Source organism: Tinamus guttatus, unplaced genomic scaffold (assembly GCF_059628265.1).
Source record: "Tinamus guttatus ecotype Peru unplaced genomic scaffold, ASM5962826v1 Tinamus_guttatus_pri_ptg000241l, whole genome shotgun sequence".
Classification (NCBI taxonomy): domain Eukaryota; kingdom Metazoa; phylum Chordata; class Aves; order Tinamiformes; family Tinamidae; genus Tinamus; species Tinamus guttatus.
In genome coordinates, this window is record NW_028288775.1 from 331,947 (window position 1) to 350,989 (window position 19,043).

Sequence of the window (19,043 nt, forward strand, 5' to 3'; positions counted from 1 at the left end):
ATGACGGGCTGGCGGCGGCGCGGGCCGGGGCCAGTGCCGGTGCCGACTGCGCTGCTCGGCGGGATCCTCGTGTGGGCGGCGGGCGCGGCGCACGGCGGGCGGGCCGTACCGCAGCTCAGCGACGACATCCCCTTCAGGGTGAACTGGCCCGGCACCGAGCTCAGCCTGGTGGGTGCCGCGCGGGCAACGGCCAACGGCTGCCAGCGGGCGCGGCGGGACGAGGGACAGTTTTTAACTGTTAAGGGGCACTAATATTTACTTTCCTACGCCGCTGCGTTATCCCTCTCCAGAGGTCATCAGCACAGTCGCATCCTGTGTCTGCTTTTAAAGGCCCCCATGGACAAAAAGGGTATTTCAGGGTGGGGTGTGCGTGGCGTAGCGGTAGGGAGCTGTGCCTAAAAGATGGGCGTATGTTTTTATTGGTGGTGACAAACTGCGTGTGAGCTAGTGTGGGTTTTCAGTTAGCTCTCTTGATGCCTTGCAAAGGAATACATTTGTACTGCTCAGTTCCTATGGCTTTGTCAGTGTCAGACAAAGTAGGATACTGCTGTTTTCCTCAAGGTCTTGCTTTCTGTGTAGAAAACAGACAACATGCAAAAGAAGTTCTATGCAAGGCTGTTGGAAATTTTTCATTTCTTTGGGGACTGAATTGGAAATACATACACTGGAGTAAGAGGATGAGCGCACACGAGATCAGGAATATAGGTGGAAGAGCGAAACAAGGAAAGAAGCCAAACAAAAGAATATTAGCAAAGTGCTTCACATTTAAATGCCCAAACTATTCTTTTTGATATAATGAAAACCAAGGAAATATTCTGGACCACCTGCACCCTCAATCTGAATTAATTTTACTTTTCATGCATTTGGGAATGTTTTTAACAAATGTTGTCTAAAAAAGAATCCTGACTAATGCAGAGGCTGTTTGTTTTCCGTAGCCCACAAGCGGTGTTCTGTACAAAGAGGATAACTACATCATCATGACCACTGTGGATAAAGAAAAATATAAATGTATACTTCCACTTATATCCAGTGGCAATGAGGTAAGTTCAGTAGATATTTTTCATAATTATATGATAAGTCCCTATACCATTTTTTAAGTTACCTTTTTTTCCTATAAAAAGAAAAATAATCTACAGAATAATTAACATTTTCACCATTTATAACAGATGCATTCATTTGCTTCCAGATGCTATCTTTATACAAAGCATAGCCTCTCTGAGCAGTCCTCATTTGTAACATGTGGTTGCTCAGATATACTATAAATTGATAGGTTTATCCATCCCCATCATGAGTTTTACTTCTGGAAGGTCAGCAAAAAATCAACACTGATCAGAAACTTTATATAACTAAATAAATAAATGTATTTTAAATAGCAGTATCAAATTCTATGACAGTAAAGTTTCCTTCTCCTTCATCTTCTCCCAAATTGGAAACACTGAATGCACAACCCAGAGCTTGAGTTTTAAAGCATATGAACGTGTTTGTTTATACAGAAGAAAATAGATCGAGGAAGTCCATCTTTTTTTTTGGAAATTGGTGAGGATTATCATTGGTCTTTAGTCTCTACAATGGTTCTCGTGTTCACGCCATGCAAGAGGCTGCCCAGAGAGGCTGTACCCCCATGGCAGGAACCTCCCTTCTGACAGAGCCTTCCTCCTTTAGGTGACTAACAGTAGAGAGTACCTCAACATAGGTGAGAAACCTTTAGTTCTGAAGAACTTTGCAGTGCGTATTTTTTCAACAGCATGCATACATGTAGAGAAAAAAATATGCAGAAATCAACTTCTACAGTATTATGTATGCCTTTCCGATCCATTTTTTTTAATTCAATAAAAGCTGTATTACCATCCAGTCGTACTGTGTGAATACATCGATGTGGGAATCATCAAAGGGCTTAGGTTTAGGGCCAGAAGCCATTTTATTGAGCATCAGACCAAACTTACATATATTCTCCGAGTATGTGAGCATACACTGTCCACACACTCCCTCCCCCTGCCTCCAGCCAATGCCTTGACTCTATTGCTATCTGGGTCCAATCCTGCTGACAGACAACAGGTAACCAACCAGAGATCGGTGCGCCAGCCTGTGTTTTAGGTTTCTCTATCTGCTAATCTGTTATTCCTAACTTTCACGGTTTCTCACTCCTAATTTTCACTGTTCCCGCAGCTTCCCACAGTTTCTCACTGTTTCTCAGTTTCCCACACATCAATACTGATTACCAAATTAAAAAAAAAATTGATAGTTTTCCTGCTCTTGTCCCAAGCTGCCAGTCTTGACATGAGCAAGTTGAGAGCTACTACTCTTGCGATACATGTATGTCTTAAAAGCACAGATTTTTCTTCTAGTTTGACTCCGTGATTTGTAACTTTTGTTTGTCCTTCCTTACTGAACTAAATTATCTTCTAATGTCAATACAGTCCCTTCATGGCAGGAATTAATGAGTTCTTATGTCTTTAATTTTGCAGTAGTTATTTTTATTTGTTTCAAGTGAGTAGTACCAGACTGCCTTTAATTTTGATTAATTGAAATATCCTTTTCTTCTAGGAAGAAGAGAAGGACTACAAAGGTCCTACTCCAGGAGAATTGTTGGAACCACTTTTTAAGCAAAGTAGCTGTTCGTATAGAGTATGTTATTGCTACACTAATAGCTTGGCATGTTAATCACAAGTTAACAGCTCAGCTTATTTTAACATTCCATGTTCAGTGTAGTTGTCAACTGTGTGAATAAGGGTTCTTCAGGTAGTAATTCAGTCTGAAACAAATTCTCTACATCTTGATAATTTTATCTTGATACTACTGTAACAGTCTAAATAGTTGAAGATCTTGGGATACAAATAAACAGTGTGACTATAGTAGTAATTTATAAATGAGGATTTAAAATGTTTACTTCCAGGAGTCCATCCTTATTTCACAGTCTGGAATGAAAAACATTCCTCAGAAAACATTAGAAGATCAAAACAAATATACTTCTAGATAACCAACTATCATCACTATTTAAAAGTTTGTTTCCTCAAACCTATTAACAAACAAGCGGTTGTTGAGGAGCCACAAATCACAGAAACTTCAGATCTCACAGAAGTTTTAGAGGAGGGGAGACTGGGTCAAGCCCAACTGCTAAATAGTTCATATCTGTGCAGAGACCAAAAATAGTCTGTGCTGAGTCACCAGCTTAACCCCAGTGGTAAAGAGAAAAATAGCTCAAATCTTCCCCCCCACCCCCCGCTGTGTTATGTCTGTGCAGAAATGAAGGAAATTTTGTCATCTGTGTTTATTTGGAACCAGTTAAAAACCTTAGGCAACATTGAGGACACCTGCTGTGCTACTACTTGTGAGGGTGCTTTTATCCACCTGCTTGGGCCAGATATTTTAGATTTTTACTGCCAAGGCCAAAAGTTTGGGGGAGAATGTCTTTTTCTGGTAGTGTATATAAACTGAAAATTGCTTTTTTTTTTTTTTTTTTTTTTTTCTCCCGCCCCCTTTTTTTTTTTTTCTTAAAGATTGAATCTTACTGGACTTATGAAGTCTGCCATGGAAAACATATCCGTCAATATCATGAAGAAAAAGAAACTGGTCAGGTAGGTTTCTTGCAATTTAATAATTTCAGTCCCCTTTTTGCTTAACCTCCAAACAGGCTATACCTGCTTAACCTTATACCTGCTTAACTTTTCAAAAAGGCTTGAAATCATATGGCCTTGAAAATGTATGGAAAATGATAACTGAAACACTTCAACTTTTTTTTTTTTTGATTGTAGAAAATAAACATCCAAGAATACTATCTTGGGAATATGATGATAAAGAACCCACTATCAGAACCAGGTTTGTCTTAGTTTATTTTGTTGATGCTAATTAATTCTTTTGGCTTTAATTACTACATTCTGAGAAATGTGCTGAAACTTCTGCAGAAAATTATTTCTAATGTGAAAGGATAGTGGAATTCTGTGGATTACTCTTTCTACCAAACCTGTTTTCAGTTAATTCCTTCTCAGTGCCCTACATCACATCCATCCTGTCAGTTTTGCCATACAATATACCATACAATAGGGTCAGGTAGAAAAAATATGTAGGATAAGAAAAAAATGAACTGATATTTACTTGACATGACTGACTGATATAATGTAGTCTGCTTCCATTCTCTTTTTGAGTGTAGGGGAAGTGTCTTTCAAGCTATAAGCAGGGCACAGAGTGCGTAGCACATACTGGGCTCTGCTATTCTCTAATAAAGCAGAGTATACAAACCAGAGTTTCATAGCTTTTGCAGATGCATTTGATCCTTGGAATTGCATGAAAGACTTGAAGTACAGATCTGCAAAAATATTGAAGTGCCTGAAGGGGAACTTCAGTGAAATTTGGGCAGCTGAGTCCCAAGCTCATTTCCTAAGCATTTGCATTATTGCAGGTGCTGAAAGTTCTGTTTGTACCTGCCAATGCCTGTTTCCCTGCTACACAGGGCGGAGCATTTTGGCACTACATTAGTCCAAAGAATTCTAAAAATCCACAAATTCGGTGCTCATCATCAGATTAAGTGGAAACAATAGAAAGTATATCAGCATTGAGTAGTTTTTTAAATTCTGAGCTGGGATGTAAAAAGCGGGTGCCACCATTTTTCTCCTCCTAAAAGTGGTGGCTCAAATGCCTGTGTCCTAGGAAGATTTGAGAGCTACAAATTCCATGCCTTCGAATGGCTGCCTGCAGCCTTCAATTAGGTGTCTTAGTTCTGAACAGAAACAGGGTTTTAGAAACGTTGCATTTTTTGGCATTTATTATCAAGTTAGGGTGCTTGTACTGTTATTAATCCTGTGCAGAAGTGCCTAATTTTCCCTAGCTGCTCCTGTACAGAAAGCAGATGTCTAGTTTTTATGACTCTTTTTCTTCAGGCCGAGATGTTAGAGTTGCATGTAGTGATAATTCAGATCATCAAATCCGAGACTTTCGGGATGTTGGTCCTCTGTCCTTTCTGCTTGGGTGGCAGATTTTATTATTTCTATGCTTCCTATACAGCAATTCATGCTACTTCTCTTAAAAATTAAAATAGATTGTGAGATGAGCCCTCAAGTGTGTCACAATAAGCTTGGAACAACTGAACGGGAGACAGCAAAGCCAAATTGCGTTTCTCTCCATTCTTTCACTCTGAGTGGGGTCCAGACTACGTCCTGAAACAGCTGAGACTGCTAAGGAGAACTTTAACCTGTGCCAAACTGTCACTCCCCTAGTGTGGATGTTTACTCTCCTGATCATCTGTGTGCCATGCACCCTCGCCTAACTTCTTCCTCCAGCTCATATAGCGGCTGAGACTAGTGGGTGGGCTGAAGTACTTGACTGCTTTTTACTGTCCTGGCCTATAATTCACATACTTTGAAAGGTACAATCAGCTTGCCCTCAAACAATAGCAGTACTGACATATTATTCTGGCCTATATGACCTTACTGTTGTTCTAGGGCTGAATTTGGCCAGACAAACTCATAAAATTGTTTCAAAATGCTAACTCATATTTTGTTCTGTTTGCTATGAATCCCAGATCACTAGGTTTGGTTTTTTTTTCCTTTCTTTCCTCTTTTGCACCTGCACCTTGGTGAAATTTACTCTGACAGCTTATAAAAAAATACAGCAAATACACAAAACATAAACTTCTCTTTGTATATACTTTCATTTTATTTCAAGTTCAAAACGTTATGCTTACCTCATTCTTAATTATTCCCTAGATCAAGAAGAAAAAGAAAATCCAAAAGAGAGTGCAAAAGAGGCAAGTGAAAAACATCTATTTTAATTTTTGCCATCAATAGTAGAGGCAATTTAAATATGATGACAAAATATAATTAGTGCCCTACTTAAATTAGTATCAATAAATGAAATTGCTTTCCTGAGCTGCACTCTTCTCACTTTTGACTGTCAGTCCTGTCTCAAAAGGCTTATTTGATCTGTTTTATCGAGTTTTGTGTCCTTCCAGTTATTGGACATCAAGTTTGTTCAAATCTTAAACTCGAAAGAGACAAGAATTACTCTTCCACGTTGAAAACAATACACACACAAACACAAAGTTACATTATAGCAGCAGTCATTTTTCTAGCTACATCATAGATGTAGCTAGAGATTCTTTTAATCAGAGGTAGCTCCATGCATTTGGCCTAAGAAGAAACGCTTAACAAACTCTTACAGCACTAGTCTTGCTGAATCCCTAGTGGATCTTTCAGCTGACTTGTTGGCCCATCCCATAAAACTCCGCTCTACCTTTTTCTGTTAGCGAACATTTGTATTTGATTGGGGCCAAAAACTCTATTCTGAGTTACCTTTTATAATGGATTACCTAAATATTTGAAGTTCAGAATTAGCAACAACAGAGCTGACCTGAGGAAAAATGTAACATCTACCTTATTTCCAGTTATCCTTCATGTTAATTGCTCAAAACAGATGTCTGCATGTTCCTTGTGGTACCAATTTACTTAGCAGAGAGTGGTTCCTGTTTTGCGATGGATCTCAGAATGCATTAGGGAGGTAGTTTCAGAATAAGTGAAATCTTTTCCTGACTTTTTCAGCAGTTCTTACGATGTTCATAGACTGTCTGCAGTCTCCAAAGAATTTAGATTTGTAATTTTAGTGGAATCTGTAGCCATGAAAGAGAGAAATCAGACAACACAGGAAAGATGTACTTAAAGTAACCAAAAAGAACCACTGAGGCTGAGGTTTTATCTTAAATCCTACATAGGAGCCTTTCAGGTGGGTGCAGACAATAATTGTCTCCCTTTGTGTGTCTTTAATAGTGACCTTCAGGGAGATGCTTGGGCAATCTTTCAATATTTAAGGAGAAATTGGTTGTTTCCTTCTAAAGGGAAGAGAGGGCATTGGTACCCCTTTTACCAGCTAGTTTGTATAGTCAGAATATATATTCAGTTCCCAGCTTTGACTGAATATTCAAGTATAGAATGGAGGACTTACTGGAAGCAAAGGGTGCTTAACCAATCAAGCTATTGTCATGTCCATTCTTTCACCTCATAAATATCATATCCCTTCATTCAGTCATGATAAACAGTTTCAGTAGGAAAGAGTCAATGGCCTATGAGTAGATTAACATGTGTTTGATAACAGAGGGAGGGGAGATATAAAAGATCACAAGTCTCCTGGGTTGGTGTCATGAGCGTGAAGGCAGCCAACACCATTTAGAACAGAGCCTGATTTCTAGTGCACTGACAATATTCACCTGTTGGAACAACACAGGTAGAGAAAGGTCTCTCCTGTAGATTCCAACATGGCTTTTGCATAAGCAGAACTTGGGTACCCAGGAACTTTAGCAGCATTCAGGATAGAAACCAGGAGAGGGGGAAATTATGAGTTTGAGGAGTCAATTTGCCAAAGTAAAAATCAGACAAAACTTGAACACCTAAGTCCAATTATGACTCCAGGTTCCAGTGCCCTTAATATTCTGTCTGGACAAAAAAAAAAAAATGGCATGATTATGCACCACTAATAATTGTATTCACGAGCCATTAATGAGAGTTGCTAAGGTTCTATTGGAAAAGCGTTTTTAAAGATGAAGAAACAACTCTGAAGAGATACTATTTAAAATGTATACAGAATGAAGGAAAGGGAAGGAAAGGTTTTTATCTGGGATTTGTAAAGTACTTTTACTTTAAAAGCTTTCTTTAAAAAAAGTATTTTAGATGAAGATTTTAAACTTTATCAAGTGGGATTTGCTTTGTATGTTGTTACTTTGTTTGTATTGTTAACTTTCTGTTAGACAAGGTAACAGATGGCTGAGATGCTCTGAGTAAGGGAAAACGCGGACTATATCTGGTAAGGGGTGCAGTGCAGTGCAGATACCTGCAAGGCCTTGCCTGGTGCCGTGGTCTCCGGGATCTGGCACCGCAGTGAAGGTAACGTGCTTTGTCAGACCTAAGCTGAGCCTGGCAGAGCTCCTCACCTCTGTCTGTCTCCTAGGCTGCATCTCTGAAAAATGTAGCACTTGGCTGGCAAGATTTCTTAGAACTGAAACATTGGGTAACCCATAGAGCCTCCAGCTGCTTTTGCAACCAGACCTGGCTGTGCTTTGTAGTCCAGCCTCGGGTGGCTTGGTGCATTTGTGCAGTGCTGTGCTGGAGGTAGTGAGCCAGAACCTGTTTGGCTGCAGCAAGAGGCAAGGAAACTTTATTGTGATCCTTCACTTTTGTTTTCTTTCACCTAGATACCTACAAAAAATATAGAAGGGCAGATGACTCCGTACTACCCTGTAGAAATGGGAAACGGCACGCCTTGTAGCTTGAGACAAAACCTACCCCGATCAAGCACAGTGATGTACATCTGCCATCCAGAAGCTAAGCATGAGATCCTCTCCGTAGCCGAAATCACAACTTGTGAATATGAAGTGGTTATACTGACACCTCTCTTATGCAGCCATCCTAAATATAGGTACAGTACCCAAATCTTGGCTAACATTATGACTCAAAATTTTCATCAGCCATGCATGCCTGTGTTTAAACAAGTCTTTTGTCCAGCTGTGGTTTCTTGTACAAAACTTCTGATATTTTCTGTGCAAAAAAGCACAAGAAAAAAAGATAGACACAAATCAATCAAATGGGTATTTGTAGTGATTTTAATAAAAAAAAAAAAATCAGGTCTTTACTCCAAAATGTAAGTTTTTAGCAGAGGCTTCTGAGCTACTAAGCAGTACTGAGAGTGTGCTGGCATACCTGTGTATACAATAGTAATAAATATTAAAGAATATAAGTGATATATCCATAACTTGTTTGGCCAGGTTCAGGGCTTCCCCTGTGAATGACATCTTTTGCCAGTCACTACCAGGATCCCCACTTAAACCCCATAACCTGGAACAGCTGGAGAAACAGCAAGAATTGATGAAGATGCCTTTTAGAAGAGTTAAGGAGGTAGGATTTCTTTTTTTTTTTTTTTTTTTAGGAAGTAATATTTTCCATGTTTCAATATGTTTAATTTTGATTTCAGTGGAATTATTCACAACTTCTCCCCAACCATCTAAGACCATATCAGTCTTTCAGATTGTCTTTATAAGTTTGTTGAAAACATCTGTAACTTACCATATTTAGAAAAAAGATAAATCAGTTAAGTTTTAAACTAGTAGCTCAGACTTATAGCCTCCTTACCTACTAGTTTACTAAGTCTCTAGGTTTTTGACCTTCCACCTTTTTTTCAACTATGCTGAAGCCTGTGGAAAAAGCACTGACAAAATGTTTTTATAGTTTTTCCCACAACCTATCGCTTTTATGGTCTATAAGAAGTTATCTAATATTAGATTTAGCAAGGGGCATATAAAGTCTAAATGGGCATATTTATGTATACTCTTAATTTCAGGAAGAAATGCATTCAACAAAAGAAGAGAAATTTTCTTCCATCCATAAACCAGTTGCTGTTGGAAACCACCAACTATTGACCGTGGGAACAACCCATATCTCCAAACTGACTGATGACCAGCTTATAAAGGAGTTTCTTAGTGGTTCCTACTGCTTCCATGGGGTAAGAAATAATTCTGTGTGCAACAAAATAGCTACTTTTTACTTATACATACTATTTTATAATTCTTAGTTCTTCATGAACTTTGATAGTTGAAATTTTGCCCTCAGCAAATTTTGCCTCACCTGCTTTGTTTCTCCTCATAAAATAGGTATTCTTCCTATGATTTCAATGTAAGTTCAAGACCTACTCTTACCCAGTTCTTGTCCTGGTTACAACCTTTTGTTTACTTGGTTGCTTCCAAAATAATTTCTCTGGCAGTGTTGCATTGTGCTCATTGTGCCCTATACATAGGTATCTACAGGGTCTGCATTAGTGTTTTTGTCTCCCTTCTCCACTAAATACTGTCATTCTGCTGTGCGTTGGAGGAAAAATTTATTTTGGGTGTAAACCAATTTCACAGTGGCCAGAAGCATGGAAAGTAGGAGCTTAATATTTGTAAATGACTCTCTGACTTTCACGTGCCTCATAGGTAATTCTTGCCTGGCCATGCTGGGTAAAATACAAAACTGAAGTAAATCTTTTACTGTTTGAGAGTAGCACTGGAGCCTTTCATTGTACAAGCCACGTCAACTTACGTGTTTTAACAGCATTATATACATGTATAATAGTTGCCTTTTCTCTTACTGATACAGAGAAGACTTAGGTACTTGTAAGCTTATGCTATTAGATTTACTGAAAGGTATCTTAAATCTTTCTGTTACATCTTCCTTGAATAGACAGTGAAATAAAAGTAGAAGGTAATGAAAACTGTTCTGTACTAATGCTGTTAATAAGAAGAGAAATCTGAGAAAATTTAGCAAACTATAAAGGGAAGAAGCAGGTAGGACAATGCATTAAAAAAGGGGATTAACTTAAGGAGACTTGGAGAACAGCCAAGGCTGAAGTTTTACCTGTCTTTGAAAGAACAAAACACTTTCTAAAAAACATAAATTGAGGGGACACAAATAGCTTTTAAAGAAAGCTGTGGCTCTTCAAGATCAAACAATCCATATAAAAATTAGATTCACTTCCAGTGCAATGCTGGAATTGTGTATCTGACTACTGGGTATGCAGTTTTCAGCTATAATACTCAGTGATTTAGAGTCAGGAAGAAAACTGGGCTGTATGTGTTTGGGGGGTTGGGTTTTTTGTTTGGTTCTTTTTTGTTTTAACTGAAATTATTTCTCTCCTTAGGGAGTTGGTTGGTGGAAGTACGAATTCTGCTATGGCAAGTATGTTCATCAGTACCACGAGGTAAGTTAAATGTTTTATATTCTGCCACTAGATGGCTACAGCTTCTCTTACTGAAACCAAAAGCCTGTAGGAACGGGATTTTTTTTTTTTTTTTTTTTTTAAGTAGAGGCAACAGAAATATGTTTGTAAAAACAACCGAAACAGGAGCTCTTTTGCTCACTGAAACACGTCTCAGCCAATGCAGCCACGGTGGCTGTTGTGAAAAGATAATCAAATTGAGGCTTGATGCTTCATGCAGGATCATTCAACTGTGTCCCAAATGCAAGAACAGGGTACTGCAGACAGTAGAAGACTTGCTCTGAAATGATATGCTACTTGTCATTAAAACATGCTCACTGTTAAACTTGGGATACAAGGTAATTACCAGCTTTTCCTTTTTTAGGATAAGGAAAGTGGCAAGACTTCTGTGGTTGTGGGTACCTGGAACAAGGAGGAGCACATAGAGTGGTCCAGGAAGAATGCAGCTAGAACCTACTATCTCAGAGAAGATGGCACACAGACAGTTAGGTAGGGCTGCAGTCCCACGGCTGCTGCTGTACAGGGCTGTGTGTTCCTGAACTGGCCCCTTCCTTGCGAGGGGGAGGAGAAGGGGAAATACGGGAGGCTCTTCTGCATTTGGTAAATATTCATTTTACTAATACATAAAATAAACTATCAAGAGAAGAGCATATAGATTTCCCCCCAGTCAACGCAGAACATCCAAAAAGATAATTGAACACTTTGGATATGACACAAAGAAATCTTCCAGTGATTTCATTGTTTCTAATGAACAATAATCTGCTTCTGTAGTAATTCAAATACAACATATTGCTTTTTTCGTTCTGCATATTGGAGTTAAGCATCTGGAGAATTGAGAGATATTCTATTATGCAGCTTAGCTGTGTATTTAAGACTTTAATTTTTAAGACTCTCATGTCTAATATTTCCAAGCTTTCTCATTCCAAACTTTTGTGGCAGGATGGTGTCTCATTTCTATGGAAATGGAGATGTGTGTGACTTAACAGACAAGCCAAGGCAGGTGACTGTGAAGTTGAAGTAAGTTAACCTTTTGTATAAAACTGCATTTCATCTCAAACCTACATTTCATCTCTGCTTCATATGTCAGAGGGGAAAGCCTTAACTGTCTTTTTCATATAGCTTAGAAAGCGTTCACCGAGCTTCATAAAAAATGCTATAGATACTAACAAAATCCATATTTTGGTTTTATGCTTTTTCTATAGCAAATTGAGACTTTTCTCTTTTTCCCTTTTCAGATGTAAGGAATCTGATTCCCCTCATGCTGTAACCATATACATGTTAGAACCTCATTCTTGCCAATACATTCTTGGGGTATGTAAGCACACTTGGATTCACTCAGCGCTGGTGTTGCCTAGCAGAGCATGTCTCAATGTGCACATTACATGAAAAGTGTGTGATCAGGTTTGACTTTAGCCTGTATTTGTATCAGCCAAAGAATAAAAACAAAGTTCTTGTTTTTAATTTGACAAGAGGAAGAGATTGTTCTACTGCAGTGAAAGCCTTTATAGCAACTATCTCTGGCAAGGGGATGCAGAGGTCACATGTAAAGATATGGTGGGTTTTTCAAACGCACTGAAAAATATTAATTTTATTTCAGTGTTATTGCTTAATCTTACTAAGATGCTGTCCTATAGTCACCTCTGTGTTCCTGAAACCTACTGTAGCTCTCATCTATTTTTTTTAATTTAAATTATTTTTATAGACTCTTCACAAAAGATTTTTGTCAATTACTTCAATCCTAATACATAATTGCTAAACAAATACTGCTTTTTGTTCAATTGCATTTGGTTAGTAAAAGGAGGGTTATTATTGATTACACTGTTCATATACTATAGAGTCAGTGCATAGAAGTAAAAGCGTAAATTTCACTTTTGCAAAGTGATGCTAAAAATTCCTGTTGTAATATATTGAAATTAATCTCTTAAATCTCTGTTGCAGTTTTTTTTGTAAAAAAAAATATACAATAATTTCAGTTTTTAACACTTTGATCTTTCATGTTCAAGGTGGAGTCTCCAGTCATCTGTAAAATTTTGGATACAGCAGATGAATATGGGCTCCTTTCAGTGCCCAGCTAAAGGACAGTAAAACCTGTGAAGAAAGCCATACCTGTCAACAACCAGCGGCCGTTTTCCCATCAACACCATTTCTGCGAGGCAACACAAGCCAAATTTTCAGGCAACCAACCTCACCAGCAGAACTCTATCACACCGGGGACTCATGAACCACTTTGTGTATAACTATGTGTATATAAGAGGTTATTGATAAACTTTTAACAATTAAAATCTTGTCTTGCACTTCCTGTTTGGCTTGTGTATGAGGAGTCCCAAAACCTTGATTATTATCGAGGTATAAATTAGCACTTTGAAAAGGCAAACAAGGGCCAGCTTCACATGAGGAGCTCAACTGTCGACAGAATGGAAGAAGGAAACCACATTCTGCTCAAGAGCCTTCAGTGGCCACTAGGAGAACGTTAGTGCTTCAAACACAAACACTGCATCAGTTTGACCATTTGGAACGGATTTGTATCACTGTCCTTCCTCCTGTTACCCCGCCTTTCCCCCACTCAGCTGTTATCCCTTCTTCCATTCTGGACTGTGTTCCAAGACCTGCTTTTATTTATAGGTACCTACACTTGAGGGTTCATTTGAATGTATTTATTTTGCTGAACAGTCGCTCATTCACTTTTTGCAGGGGAGGAAGCTCAGATAAAATATTTATGATCTATAATTTTAACATTAATGTGTCAATACTAGGTTTAGCTCAACCTCCTGACTTCTATATGTTCAGTGGCATGTTAGGCAAGTGTCTGAGTTGCTGCTTTTTCAGTAACAAAAAAACTTGCTGTATCTTCCACCTGCACAAGGCCAGAATAGAGGTCTCTTCTTAACATGTCTACCTTACAAATAAGGGTCTGGATTTTTGTTTTTTTTGTTGTTGTTTGGCTGGGGGTTTTTTGTATAGGCAGATGAGTTGCAGTGTGCTGCTAATACATTTTTTTTACATATTCTTAAATGGAAGCTGAAAGACTGGATTTTTGAAGTGTGATGCAAGAACAGTTATCCAAAGTGCATTTCTGTTACACTTTTAAAACAACAGTTTTAAAAGGAGGAGGTTAAAAAGTACATACTTGAACTAGTGGTTTATGGCCAACCTGCCCTCAAGGACTTCCTTCCTCCAGGAGATCACTGGAGGCAACAGCCCATGTTGGTGTCTGTGCCAGGTGCCCAACTGACCCCTTGTCTTGTGACATTTCAATATCGGCACATATGTTTCCCCTTCCAAGGCGCTGTCTAAATCAGACACTGACCGTCCTAAACGAGACAAGATTACCTGTGTGTCCTTTAAGTTGATGAACCCTATACTAATTACACATTGGAAAAAGAAATGCCACACTTCCACTACGAGAGAACTTAGCAAGTATTTCCATAGGCCTTATCCTGTGTTAAGTTCCATCATCATGAGCTGGGCAATTCTGTGAAAAGCCTTAGCTAGGATGATTTATGTTTGCAGTGGGCAAAAACTGGGCAATATTTCAGTCTGTAGCAACTGTGCATGCTTGGTGTCTTAATAAGTGCTACTTGTTGGCAGGGCATCTGCACATTTCCTCTTTCCTGGAGCTCTTGTGCAAGGTGTAGGAGTTTCATGACTGATGTCAAACACGAATTTACCAACCATCTGACATACGACTAGTTTAATACTACCCATAATACCAAGAGAAACTGCTAGACTGCTGAAATATAAGAGCTAATTTTGCTATATCCTGTATAGTAGGAAAAAACAGAGCAGCAGCAAGATGATACAATGGTATGACATTCAAATTCTGAGTCATTATTCCTGGTCATATCCATCTCTTAATGGTCTAGCAATAGGGCAACACAGACTAGGAAATGAGAGCCTCTTCTACACAGATTTTTTTTTCCCAATCCTCTTGTGAAGTTCTGGGGAAAAACGAAAAGATACTTGAATTTTAATCCTATGTTTTAGCCAGCAGCTTTTAGAAAATACATGAAAAGGCGCATTCTCCTGAATTTAAATATCTAACCTCATTTTTCTAAAATTCTTTTATTTGCTTCCATTATCAACTGGAACAACTTCTTATCAAGTCTCATTGAGTTCTGTCTAGCAACACATAGGGTCCTAGTTGTGGGATGCAGTCCAAAATTTGTCTTTGGCCACAGACAAACAACTTGTTGCACTATCAGTTTATAAACTCTACATTGAGCAGTAAAATTACCTCAAGAACAGAGTCCTTCAGAAAGTCAGAAGCTTAGATGGGAGAGAGCCAAAGGCTTCAGCAGTGGCCAAAGGCTCAGAGTGGCTTCACTCTGGCTCCATCTGCATGGATGCCAAAGGTACAAGAGCAGCATAGGTAGCTACAACCAGACTTTAAACCACTACTATCCTTACCTCCTCTGGGTAAGGCAAGAGGGACAGTGCCCTGTTGCAAAACACAGCATTCGTGGGGATGTGGTCAGACTTCCTCAGCATCTGTTGATCTCGTCCCATTAAGGGAACCATGACATGCAATATCCTTCCTGCACAAACCTTAGCTGTGATATAATTAGATCAGAGGAAAAGATTTAAAAAATAGCTACTTTACAGGATTTAAAATAATTCCCCTGCCCCACGCAAGAGGGAAGTCCTCAGCACGATAGGGAAGTGCAACCTCTTTGACTAAGCAGCCACAGCACCTCCACATGCTACTACAGCCAAGGAAAAACTTTTGCTGTTTTAGGAGTAAGCCAAAGTCCCCAAACTAACAATAGTTCTTCAGATTCTTCAGCCTATACTTCTTACACAAGCAGCAGCTTGTTCACAAATGTTCCAGAGCAATATCATCCATCTGACCTACTCTCAAGCACCAAACTCATGAAATGGCTTTGCTTGCTGACTACTCCAAGCATAACTGTAGCATTGCGTCCTTGCCCCGCTTAGGCCATACTCACAGAAACTGAAAGACACCTAAGGATATTTTTTTCAGGTCATGAGAATTTTTCACCAGTCTTTACGGGAAGGTGGTTGGGACATCTCAGCAGACGATGATAACACGTTCCCTTACAAAACCCTTTCCAGTGAAGACAGAGAGAGACAGGTCTACAAAGATCATAGAATCGTTAAGGTTGGAAAGGACTTCTAGAGGTCATCTAGTCCAACCCCCCTGCACATACAGGGTCACCTAGTGCACGTGGCACAGGACTGCATCCAAGCATGTTTTGAAGATCTCTAGAGAAGGAGATTCCACAACCTCTCTTGACAACCTAATAGGGAGCATGTTTTTCTGCATTCTTCCATCTCTTCCCTACTAAGAGCAGTTTTAGAGGAGAGGAACCAATGAGCATTTAAGGTGCAAAGCAAAGAGCCCTCATGGTGCAGTATAGAACATGAGTTGGTCTTGCTTGAGTAATTAATTCTCAACATAACTTTATATCCTACCACATTTGAGTGTGAAAGCAGCATGCTATTTAGAGCATATTGCTTCTTTGACCCTCTCCCAGACACTCCCTCTCCAGGTGTGTGGGGACATATCAGCACCAAAGCTGGGGAAATGAGGTTTTCACTGGTATGCAGGAAGCACAAAGCAGAACTGGAGCTGCGCAGATTTCCATGCCTATCTGCCTAGACTTATGCTTGAGGCTTGTTCCTCAGCTGGAGGGGTATGTGTCTCCACGCTCATTTAAAAAGTTAACTGTATGCAAAAGAACATGAATGGTATACAGCAAATTTGCAGCAATAGTACTGATATAATCTGCAATTAGTCAAAACTAAAAAGAAGAACTTGTTTAGGTGCCAGTGCGTGGGATTCATCCACACAGAAAGAAGGAACTTCAGCACATGAGCAAGTAACTCTCGCCTCCTCCAGTTTATAAGTATGGGCATGTTTAAAACTCACTTCTGAGTCAGTAACTGATGAACTCTTACACAACATCAAATAACGTAAGAACAGCACTGCTCATCTCTTGATAAGACCTGTTATTTGACTATCAGGAAATGAGGTTGGAATTTTCTACAGATGATAAAAGAACCATATGAGTCTTTATTTACATAACCAAAAACCCTGCTTTAATAATATAGCAGCAGTTAAGCTTCAGACAGTGAGGATTAATTCTGGAGCTAATTCTCATTTGCTATTAAAGCCCACAAATTATTAATTAGTGGCATCAGTTGCATTAATTGGATCAAAAACTAGAGAGTAAACTTACATAAGGCTGACAAATCAGTGGTTCTTGATGCAGGGGAAGACAGTCCTTGCAAAATTTCATTCAGTGAAGGGGCAAAATAAGACCATGAATCTTGGAAAAACTCTCTCAAGTGTTCTGAAGTACAGGGTATTATTCTCCCTCCCAGCAGAGAAGCAAAAAAAAAGTGCATTTTCAGATCACAAACATCGTATTTGCCTAGCTATACAGATCTGACTTACAGCGTCCATCCAGCACTCACATCCAAGCCCACTTCAGTAAAAGAAACTTCTCCTGAGGCCTGAAGTCACGAACGCTGCTACTCACGGGCTCTGGATGTGACATGCTCTTGTGCAGCTTCGCTTAGTCTGCCATGAGCCTGCCCCCACTCAAAAATATTTTCCTGTGTCCTATTTTTAAAAAAATGATAAAAAAATTCTCCCTCTTTCCATTCTTCTTGTTTCATTTATTTTTCCTCATAAAATGATTAACTCAATTAAGCATATCTCCAAAACACACGCCTGAAGAATTCTGCTACCAAGATGGGAATAAAATCTTTTTGCTCTCTGCTCCGCTGTGACTTGGGTGAGGGAGGGTTCCTACTTTCCTTTGTTGTCACATACAAAGCCAGGAGTGGGCTAAGGCTAAATTGTCTAACAGAAAGTGCCAGAGCCTTCCATTACCTCATCCCATAGTAGGGAACAAAACAGATATTTTATATTTTTCAGACCATCATGGCTATGCAATCCTCTGCCTTCTTCAAACTCTTCTCCTTTAAATTACATTTCAGGCACCAAGCCTATTCCTCGCAGAAAGACAGCAAACCAACAGAAAAAAAAAAAAAAAAAAAAACTGCTTCAGGAATTAGATTGCTTTACAGAGTCTTTGCAGGGAACCACAATTCTGCCTTTGTTATGGTCTCAGACACATTATTTACCCTTCCAGGGTCCTCTCTCATACACTCCTGTTCCTCCACAAGCCTCCAACAAAACAAGAATAAATGAACGCATATACAAGATACACGGCAGATGAAATGAGTGATAGACTAGTGCCAGCACAACCTGTTGGTGGAAAAACTATCCCTGTACTGAAAAAAATACTATTTTTAACTTTGCTACTTCAAAAATGTAATTCGCTATCTTGAAACACCAAAACCACGTGGTTTGGATAGCCCACATGCTAGAGTATAGCTGGCCCATTTTCCCAAGGAGGGAATTAGGCACAAGTTTCAAGAAGAGCACAGCTGGGATTAGTTATAGAAGGACTCATCAGGGAGAAAAGGGTAGCTCTAAACAGCCACCTGACCTTCTATAAAGAGGAAAGAAGAATCTAACCTGGCATGTCCAAAATGATGGTAATTTCCCATCTCTTCTACTAAACCAAATTACAATTTGTGTAAAGACAAGGAGGACTTCAGGGAAAATCACAGAACTTGACTGGACAAGAACATGACTAGAAGGTGAGCAAAAACAACCTTGGGGTTTTCCAGCCCAGGACAGAATATCTCCTGGGCTTCTTTAAGCGCCAATCAGTGGAGCTGAAAAAGCAGAAAGAATTGACAAAGGAAAAAAAAAAAACAGAATCTATGACAGTAATGTGCATCTTGTGCAATCTGTTCATTTCTTGTCTGTCTATAACCTGAACTAGATGCAAACAAAGAACGCACCTTCCAAAACTAAGAAAATCTCCTATTATCCTTTTCCTAGATAAAAGACACTAAGTTTACAGTTATTCAGTTTGCAGAAGCACTTTCAGAACACAGGACCTTATATTCACCTGTATAAGAGGGTCCAACACAAAAACCTTCTGAAGTTCCTTTGCCACAAAGCAAAACACATCACAGAAGAAAAGCAGTTTCATGACCCCATACTTGATGCGTTGTACAGCTTCCCTACAATACCCCTACTGACTTTAATCAGGTGCTTACATGGGAGCAGATGAGTTGTTTCAGGTGTCCATCAGCAGCATGACCAGCTCATGTTTTCCACCACAAGTCTAGTGACACTTGTTTTTCACCCTTAAGGCGTAAATTCTGGGAGTCATTTTTTGTGTTATAAAAGTCTTAGCTTTCCATTTAAAGCAGTAAATTTCTACCCAGCACAGTTACAGAGTACACCTTGAAAGCACAGCCCCTTCAAA

General features: G+C 39.3%; 1 protein-coding gene across 1 annotated transcript; it reads left to right on the top strand.

The window, feature by feature from the left end:
• Window positions 1–13,022, top strand: ERLEC1 (endoplasmic reticulum lectin 1). Its single transcript, XM_088525999.1, has 14 exons — window positions 1–168; window positions 936–1,040; window positions 2,545–2,625; window positions 3,498–3,575; window positions 3,753–3,816; window positions 5,700–5,740; window positions 8,174–8,397; window positions 8,744–8,873; window positions 9,316–9,477; window positions 10,651–10,710; window positions 11,093–11,217; window positions 11,668–11,745; window positions 11,964–12,039; window positions 12,732–13,022. The coding sequence occupies exons 1-14, from the start codon at window positions 1–3 to the stop codon at window positions 12,801–12,803; spliced, it is 1,464 nt and encodes a 487-aa protein (XP_088382125.1). The 3' UTR covers window positions 12,804–13,022.
• Window positions 13,023–19,043: the final 6,021 nt, after the last annotated feature.